This window comes from Acanthopagrus latus, chromosome 4, assembly GCF_904848185.1.
Source record: "Acanthopagrus latus isolate v.2019 chromosome 4, fAcaLat1.1, whole genome shotgun sequence".
Taxonomy (NCBI): domain Eukaryota; kingdom Metazoa; phylum Chordata; class Actinopteri; order Spariformes; family Sparidae; genus Acanthopagrus; species Acanthopagrus latus.
This window is the reverse complement of record NC_051042.1, coordinates 32,927,768-32,937,692: the sequence shown is the minus strand read 5'-3', so window position 1 is coordinate 32,937,692 and position 9,925 is coordinate 32,927,768. Positions and strand designations below refer to the sequence as shown.

At 44.9% G+C, this 9,925-nt stretch overlaps 1 protein-coding gene across 1 annotated transcript in view; it reads left to right on the top strand.

Moving 5' to 3' along the window:
- Positions 1 to 3,431: 3,431 nt before the first annotated feature.
- The window catches only part of adamtsl5 (ADAMTS like 5), a 30,545-nt gene continuing 24,051 nt past the window's right edge, over positions 3,432 to 9,925 (top strand). The window contains exon 1 of the mRNA XM_037094546.1: positions 3,432 to 4,067. Coding sequence (XP_036950441.1) covers positions 4,015 to 4,067 — 53 coding nt within the window. The 5' untranslated portion in view covers positions 3,432 to 4,014. The remainder of the gene's footprint in view (positions 4,068 to 9,925) is intronic.

Genomic DNA, 9,925 nt, shown 5'->3' with positions numbered 1-9,925 from the left:
TTTAGTTCTGTTTATGTCGTGCAAGAAGTTCTGTAAAAATATATAATTCTGCCTCACCAGGAGACACTTTATATAGTCACATTTAAACCTCAGCAACACACTTTGCAGCTGCGTTGAAACTGCCTGAAATGTGCAGGACTTTTCACACCACCACCGGCAGTCTTTCATCAGTGCTGGTGTGTGAAACCTGGTCCACCCATCAGGTTTCTCCATTCATGCTGGCAGGCTGCCAAGCTCAGTACAAACCTGAAAGCGAGGTGGAGGTTGAGGGGGGGGAGGAGGAGGAGGAGGAGGAGGAGGAGGAGGAGGAGGAGGAGAGGGAGGAGGGGATGGCGAACACTCCAACTCCCCACTCCAACACCGCCCCACTAATGTCTTTGTGGAGTGGTAAAGTGCCTCCTCAGCTCAGAAGCCTCTTATTACAGAGCAGCACACAGTCGGCTGCCAAGTGCACACACACACACACACACACACACTAACACACACACAGAAAGAGAGAGCGTACGTGTATGAATGTGATGATTACTGTAAACACTCGGCGATCCGTCTCTCAGTAAACACACACGGAGCTCTAAACAGTGGAGTGTGCTCGGTAAAGACGGAGGATCTATAGGGAGGCCGGAGGAAAATGTCTCCGCAGGCCTCGACAAGCTCGGAGGCCGCCGAGCACTCGACTAATCATTATATACACAGGCAGAGAGAGCAGCCACTCGCTGCTGACGCAAACACTCCCATAGGACTGATGAGCTCATCGTCAACTTTAAACAGAACTGTTCTGATCGTGTGGTGATGAATCTCAGCACAACACTACTGGAAATAAGAAAAAGTTAGATGAGAAAATCAAGCCAACGAGGGAGGAAGTGTTAAAAAGTCTTTATTTTAGTGGCTAATCGTGAAAAAAAAGTCAACATTTCGACTGTTAGTTCTTCATCAGGGCTTCAGACAGCTAACAACAGGATGTGGCCTCACATGTGCAGCTTGACAGTAAATAGGAGGCAATCACATGACCTACATAATAATCAAATAACAACGAAGGAGATTACATGAAAGTGTCACAGAAAATATTGAGATCAGGACACTTAAACGCCTCACAGGTGCTTTTATAATGTTAACTTATGGTCTCAAGTTAAAGTTGATTTTGGACTCTGAGTTTCTGACACTTTGGGAAAACGACTGACGCCGACCTACAATCCAAAAGTGTCAGTATTTAAATATGAGACTCACAAATAAATTTTTCTTTCAAATAGGACCTTTGATGGATAGATTGGATGGACAATTTCTGTCACTACCTGGAGAGTCAGGTGCAGAGCCAGACCTTTAGGAGGAATAAACACCCAGATTCTGCTCTGAGGTCTGAGTTACTGTTTAACTTTCGGTGTTTAAAAGTGGATTTGTCTTCACTCCTGTTTATCAACCTGACTGCAGCAGTTTTTTCTGTTTTGTAATGTGAACTGCTGACTGGAGCTGGAGGGGAAATGTACTTTACATCATGAACGTAACGTTACGGAGAGGAGAGAGGAGCCTCTGCTGAGTTCAGTCAGAGGTTGAAATTCAAACACATGCCGATTAGTTTACGGCTGATGCAGAATTAAATGATCTGGCTGTTTGGGATGAACTGAACAGACATAATGATCCAACAGTCACCTCTGCTGAGGAAAATCTACTTGAAGCGTCTCGGGCACAGATGTTCGTAGACGAGGTAATGATTCAGTTTTATCACGTTACGTTGAGTCGACTTCCTCCCTCGCTCTCTGACTTTCTCCCAGAGGTTCTCATGAAAGATGAACGAATGAAAATTTGAGGTTTTTTTTTAACCTTTTAACACAGAGTTCTTATGTATTATATCTTTAAACCACACACGTGTGTCAGACCTGCTCTCTGCCTGTAGATTTATGACTCTGCTGCCTCACTTTGTCTGCAAGTCAACATTTGTAAATCTGTGAAGGGCTTCGTATGACTGCAACATCACGTCCTGTGTACCGCTAAGTGCTCCGACTCAGCATAATATTTACACTAGCAACATGACCCCACGTCGTCAAAAACAAGCCGCTACCTACTGACAGTCGATCTCACAGTTAAAGCTCCGAGACAGACGCCGACACTCCTGCAGCTCTGTGGGCAGAAACTAATGTCGTCCTGTTTCCTCTGTTATGTCTGTTACGGCTCCAGATGAAAGTTCAAGGTCGCTTGTTGAAACCGCAGCACGGCTCAGATGAGTCGTCGAGGCGGAGACGGCGCTCTGAGTTCACACGAAGGCCGCGTGGTCGCCCCGTCACTAACGCGTCTCATTCCTCCTGCTGGAAACCAGAGACGACCTGCATGTTAGCGCCTCACGCATCACAAAGCGTCCTCCGACTGTAAGACAAAACCTGCTAAAAGGGGACGAGGTGCTTCAAGTGTAAATCTCGGCCAGAAACAAAGGAGGGATACGGTTACACACAGTCAGAGAGAACGAGGAGATTTTAGATAAAAGGAGAAGCTGGTGTGGAGTGATTAACACGGGAAGGTGTCCCGACACGTAGATAAAGATCTGACTGGTGAAAGGAGGAAGGTGAGGATGAGGAGAAGGTGACGGGATGTGAGAGAGGAAGAAGGACCGTGTGTGTGTGTTGACTTGTATGACTCGCATCGTGGGGACTCGCCCTCCTCATGGGGCCCAAACGTCCCCATAAAGGAAATGATTTAATCTCAGGGTGAAGACTTGGTTTAAGGGTTATGGTTGACGTGCATTTTGGACTTGAAGGCGTTGGGCTCACAAAAATAAAATCCAGAGGAAATGAAGTATAAGAGAAGATTCATGTGCAGGTGCTTCATATCCTGACTAAAGTGCTCTGATCCATCTGGGAATAAAAACCCGACAAACCAGATAAAGATCCCCAGTCTGTTCGTCTGAAAATACAATAAGAAACCAAATATAAAATGGAAAATTCAACATTTTTGATTTTGTGCGCCAAGTTTAAAGTTTTTCGACCGCTTTTCAGTCATTCTTGATCCTCGGGGACATTTTACTCACAGTACCTGGCGACTACGACTAGTTTTGGAAAAAACACATATCTCTAATAAACTGAATAAACAAACAAACAACACAGTTTCACTCTGTTTTTTCTTATTTCCCTCTGAGAACACCTTCTTCATTTGCTTTTTGAATTGCGTTTGTATTTTTCACCGCATTATAACTGTAAATATTCCCTTCTCTAAAATCTACATAATGCCCCTTTAACTCATGAGCTGTATGTTTACTTCCATGGACTGATAACTTTAATTTCCTCTGCACCTTCACGGTTTGTCTGCAGGGAAACGTCGTGTCGCCTCCCGGACTTCGGAGGTGCTGCCGGGCTGTGATTGGAGGAGAGAGGCGTGTGTTCCGGGCAGGAATGCGGCGCTCAGGTGGAGAGAGAGAGAGAGAGAGAGAGAGAGAGAGAGAGAGAGAGAGAGAGAGAGAGAGAGAGGGAGACACCCGACACAGCAGCACCGCACTCACACGGCCGAACACGGCGAGTCTGGCTGGAGCGCTGCGCCCGGGGCTCTGTGCGCACATCGGTCGGGACTGGAAGGTCAAAAAAACCCAGAGGAAACCAGCAGCGGAGCTACCTGCTGATACAGGAGGCGAGTGTGTGGACACGAGGGAAGTCACCTGCATGGAAGGACACAGTTATCTTGCTCTCTGTGTGGATTAATGTGCAGCAGGAGTTTGACTCTCAGCTGTATTTGGAGCTTTTCTCCCGCTGATGTCCGGCACAAGATGCGTCTTTCGTTGCGCGCCCTGTGATTTGTTCTGAGTGGGAGGTCGGGTCGGATGGACGAGCTCTGCAGCTGAAAGTGGCAACAACAACAAAAGAAAAAAGTTCATGCAAAGTTTTCCCCTTTTTAAAAAAACCCCAAGAAGAACAGGAAGGAGGATCCGCAGGATATGGATGGTGTTCGGTCAGACAGCCGTGTGGCTGGGATGCACTGCGCATCTGAGCCGAGACGTTTCTCACCATGATCCGGGTGCAGAACCGCACCTGACGACCGATGTACCTGAACACACATCCACAAGGATCTACCATGTCATCAGTACTGACGAGGTAAGACACCGTGTCTCCGGCTGCAGGAGGGAGCATGAGAACTGAATTAAGGTGATTTATGAGGCTGGACGGGATGAGATCAGCTCCACAGACAGGTTGAGGGGGTTTCTCTTCTTGAAGAGTGGAGACTGTTTGTACTCTAGAGTTTCATTTCAGTGAGGAGGAAATATGTGGTGGCTTTAAATATTTACCTTGAGTCATTTTGCTTGCAAGGGAGCTGCAAAAAAAGAAGCTTTGAACATTTTGTTGCAGTGCAGTGAAGGATGGGAGGTGATAAATTCCAGGGACAGTTGAGTTATTCTCACCCGGCTGGAAGCTGTTTGTTCTGCGGGTCACTTCATCACAAGCACAGAAGGGGGAGAAAAGTGATGGTTCAGGAGTTATTCTGGGTGCATGTTTGCAGCCTGGAGCCTGAGTGTCGTCCGTTATTTGTCATTTTAATCAAACAAACTCGACTTGAGTTCAGTTCTCAATAATCTGCAGTGCAGTTGTGGATGTTTGCTCTGAGGGCAGAAGTCACATCCAGCCTGCTGTAGGCCACTTCCTGCCCGCGGGGTGAGGTAATCCTCCTGCCACACAGTATCTGGGATATATTGCAACTCCTGGCTCTGCATTCCACTCATCCTGCTGCACTACCTTTATCTCCTAAATGTCACCGGCTATAAATACCCAGCTCATATTTTATCTAATCCCCGTCCCTGCAGCAGAGAACACGAACACAGGCGGCGGAACGTCTGAATCTTTTTGCTTAAACTGCACAAACATGAAGACTCGATTCTTCTGAATGTCTGTCTTGAAGGACAAGTTCAACCCCAGAAATGTGGATTCAGTCGTTACCTGCTCGCTGCCATGCAGACAGAAAGTCCACAAAACATTTCTGGACCAAAACAGACTTGCAGGATTCATCTAAACAACTGAAGTAGCAGGAGACTTGATTTGAAATGTAAAAAGAAAAAGTCTAAACAGCTCATCAGATGTAACCAAAGTTTCCAGAAGCCCTGAGATCCTGAAATGATTTGAAAATATAAGTTTTACACTCTTTTTTTAAAAAGCTGTAGCTGCTAAACTAAAAGCAATAGCGCACAACTTTTTGGAAGTGGGTGCACGACCTCAGCCGCACGTTGAAGATGTAAATAACCAACTTGGGATCTCAAGTCTGACTACATCAGATAAACATGTATGGAGCCATTTTGTGTCAAGTCACCAGCTACTTCTGAAAGTAACTGCACATATCAGAACTCCTCTTCTGAGGAAAGAGCATCTCATCATGGCGAGACTAAAGGTTTCATCCAAACATGATCAGTCGGACCCAAAGTGACAGAACCGTCAGAACATCAACACATCAAGCTTCGCTCCCTGACAGATCGATTAATCTTATCACAAAACCAGAATCTTCTAATTGAAGAGCTCGACAGTAGATGACGACTGAATCTTGATTTTTAGGTGAAATTATCCTTCTGAATCAGAAACTTTAAGCGTTTCACCGGCTGCATGCGATGTGACGTGTCGGGAGAAATGTGTCGGCCGTCTGTCAGGCGGACCGCCGTCGGCCCGGACTCATTTGGCTTGGGGCGAATTTTCTGTCTCTCTGATAACTCTTTGGAGGAATGTTTGTTTGGGAAGGAGCCATCCGCCCCATGAACAGATTTAATCTACTTACCATGGTACACTGAGCATATAGCTTCAAAACGAGGACTCTAATTAGGCGTTACATGCAGTGATGTCACTCTCTCCTGCGGGGAGGAATTTACAGTCCTTTTCTTCCCCTCTGTGGACTCTGAGCACACGAGGAAGGGACATCATTACTTCAAGAAAGACTGGGTTAATTGTCAGAAAAACTGAGTTAGTACATTTTTTACAGATGTACGATCAAATGCACTTTCTGTGATGGGCCCCAGATGTGCACACAGCTCATGATCCACAGTAAAGTCACGTCAAGAGTAGAAAACTAAAAGGTTCAGTTAATGAAAAAGACCTTGGGTAGCAGATTAATTAAAAGTGGTTCGAGGTAAAAGGAAAAAAACATTCAGCCACAGAAAGTTGCAGATGTTTCTTGGTACCCCTGAGCTTCAGCGTCATTGTCTCATCTCTGGAAGATAAAATGAACCACAGTCGCCGAATGCCTCCAAACTGACACAGAATTTGAAAGTGAACTGATTTAAATATCTAATATGGAAGAATTCTGCATCAAAATGTCTAAAAATGACAAAAAACTTATGTATTTACATTATTTCAAATCTCAAATCCACAAGTTTACTCGAGGTAACGATGCATTTCAACATCCGGGAGAGAATCGGAGAGTGAGGGCAGAAACTGGCGAACATGAACATTAAGATGTTAACTAAACTAAAATATGACCTCGCGAACATGATTCAAGTCTGATATTAAGCGATGTTGGTTGTTCACTGGTGTTTTTTCAGCCTGATAACATCACTGTAGGTTTAGTCGTAAGCTAGCGTCTGTGTGTTTGATTCAGGTCAACTCTCACGTTACGTCACGTTCATGAAGTAAAATACATTTTCCCTCCACATTATCGAACATAAACACCCGACAGTGGACGTCACCTCTCCGGATCACTGCTGCAGTCTGGTTGATAAACAGGAATGAAGATACCCAAAAGTTTTTAATTTCTTTTTGGCAGAGATCTCTTAGCTGCAGGGATTACATATCGTGTGTTTAAACCGCTGAATGGTTTGTGAGGTTTTTAAGTTGTTTTCGTTATCGTTAAACTGCTGATGAAAAACCTATTAACATTACTTGAACATTCATGGATGAGATTGTGTTTTTTTTCTCGTTTTATTCACTTTAAGTTTTGTCACATTTGCTGATTTTCTCCCTCGATCTCTGATGAATCATCTGAAATGTCCGAAAGCAACCGAATGAAAAGCACTGAATAAAATTCAGACAGATATTTCCCGACACAGTTACTCATCTTTTCTGCTGATGAATCAACTGGAACAGTTTCATGTCTATTCAGGCCTTGAGCTGCTCACTTCCAGTGAGTAATCCCGTCACAGATTTCTCAGTAACATCACACAAACCTCCCTGATAGAAAACCTACAGAGGAGCTGATGTTAAAACCAAGATTTCAATCAGTTTGTGTACACTTTTGTTCATTTCTCAGGGAATAATGGAGAGATATTTACGTGCCTGGTGAGTAAAATGTGCTTCAGACTCCACATCTGGTGAGCGTCGCTTATGGTTCAGCAGTTATCTGTGTTTTAAAGTTTAGACTGATACATGTTGATGATTTTTGATATTGGATCAGGCCTGATTGAGCTGTTGGCGCCTCTAGTTTTCTGGTGATTCAGCTGGATGAAGTTCATGTCCGTTCAAGCCTTCAGGTGTTTAAACTTACCTCCAGTGTGTAAACCCACCACAGATTTCTCCTTAACCCCAGAACACGAAACCTACCGAGGTCCAGATGTTGAAACCGAGGCCACAGCTGCTGAATTTATTCATACCGAAGAACACAAAACCCAGGAATGGGAGCAAAGAGCAACAGGGACTGAAGTCAGTAGCACACTGACTTTTTCTCAATGGGATTTGGACATGTCACAGTCGGAGGAGGCTACAGGTTAAAATTAAATGAATTATGTCTGAATTCCATTCAGCTGCTTCGGTTCCAGGTTCCCGGTGTTCTTCATGCTGGCTCGCTCAGACCCGTGGTTATCGTAATTAATTACACCTGTACTTTTCCAACGACGACGAATCAAAATGTCTGCAGTTTAAAGGCCGACTGTTGCTGCGGCTGTGGGCTGTAATTGTTCTTTAGGGAGGGTTCAAACTTTTGACAAGCGAGAAACGGACCGTAATGTTCTGCCCCGGCGACAACCTTTTGTACCGAACAGGTTCACTTCTTGCTCTACCTTTTTGTCTGAGCGTCTGCATCCTGGACAGATTCCAGCCAGTAATCCACTCAAAGATTTATTAACCACATAAACTCTTTTAATACAAAACCTGCAGATCCAAACAGAAGGTTAACACACGGCGAAAGCTGGAAACCATCGCTGTGTGTGAAGACATGTCATGTTCCTCTACAACATCCTGATCACCTGAACGTTGTTTCTGGAGTCGAACCAGGTACTGAACATAAAAACGATGAAGTCAGACAGTGATCGTACTGACGGACAAGGTTCAGCCAGATAAGAGTTTACTGCTGCGTGTTTGTGTGTCTCTGCACGAACCCGTCGAGAAGCCTCGTCTTTACTGTTTGAAAGGATTAAGGCTGCGGTTTGTACACAGTTACTGTCTTCCTGCGTCTGTCAGCAGGACGTTTTTTAAAAACCTCGTGAAAGAATTTCCATGAGATTTGATGAATGTTTCGGCTTCGCGCCAAGGAACAATTGATTTGTTTTTTTGGTGGCGATCCAGATGTGGGATTTTCTGCCTCTGGAACCATTAATGTGTTTTAAAACGTAATTAAGAAGCTGATGGAGACAAAGCAAAAAAAAAAAAGAAAGAAAAAACATCAGCCACTCCCAGTCCACAGCTCGGTGTGAAGCAGGGCTGGAGTGTAACTAAGTACATTTACTTAAAGGGTAACGCCACCAATTTTACACATTCAGGTGTGTTTTTCAGGTCTTGCGAATCTAATCTGATAACTTGCCTCCACTGTTTGTGGGTAATGTCATCACCAGGTTTATGAAGTTAGAAAGAAGCAGGGGGAGATTGTTCTTGAGACGATTTTATTCTTGACTGTTTATTTTGTGGTTTTGACGCTGGAAACACGACCACGTTTGTCCACAGAGGGCTCCAAAATCAACAAAGGATCGAAGTTCCTTGTGGCAGCTTTAAGTTAAAGATCTGAATACTGAAAAAAATGTTCGCTGTGGTTCATTGACGCCTGGCAGAAGAAGTGATTCAGCTCAGTCGTTTCTCACAAAGTTTTGTTTTTCACTCGCTGTTTATCACGTATCATCTCTGCCCCGTTTCTCATGTTGTTAGACGACGACTGTAGATGACCTGAGAGGCTCTGCTTCAGTCAGAGTGGCTGTGAAAAGATAATCTCATAATCCCTGAGGTATGACGGTGTATGAAGTTTGTTCTCCCTGTCGTGGAAGGAGCGAGTTAAGTGCATTGAAGCGAAGCGAAGGGAAGGGAAGGGAAGGGAAGGGACCACGGTTGAGCAAGAGGCAGAGTCTAGACATCTAGGCAACAACAAAACCAACATCACGATACTGACGTCTGTCTTTCAGTCAGTTATTTACCGCAGTCCTCTCTGGGTGTTTTGTCCAAACGTACAATAGTGTTGCATTTCTTTCTTTCTTTTTTTTTTCGAAATGTTTTACTACGTCTTCAAGAGAAGCAGCTGCTGAGGCACAAAGACCGTCGGCTTGTGCTCAAAGAGGCTCTTTTGGTTAATGCATGCTGACCTTCGCCTCTGAGCGCTCGATTGTTGCTGCCTCATTCATAGTCAACACAGATCCAGGGGTCAGAGCTGACCGCAGAGCCCTCACACTGAACATCTGTTAAAGGTTGTGTCGATTCATTCAGCAGCGTGCTCCATATAACCATCAGACCCTCCACCAGGCTCTCCCCAACGCTGGGTGGGTCTCAGCTAAATCTCTGGCGGGGTCAAAGGTTAAGACCGGCCCCTGGTCGGAAGACGTATTGCTTTTCCAAACGTGGTGGGTGTGCAGACAATGATAAAAAAAAAAAAAAAAAGTAAAGGACGCCTGTGGGTCACCGTAGAGAAACACTCAGCCCAACGCTAAGAAGCTGAAGGAGCAGAGATCTTCAGTCAGGTGTCTCCTGTGTTGACATGACTCACACCTTCCCGGAGGTCAAAGAACACATTCTCACCTGCAGCACCCTCCAACCTCAGTGTAATTGAATGATAACAGCATGGAGCTGCT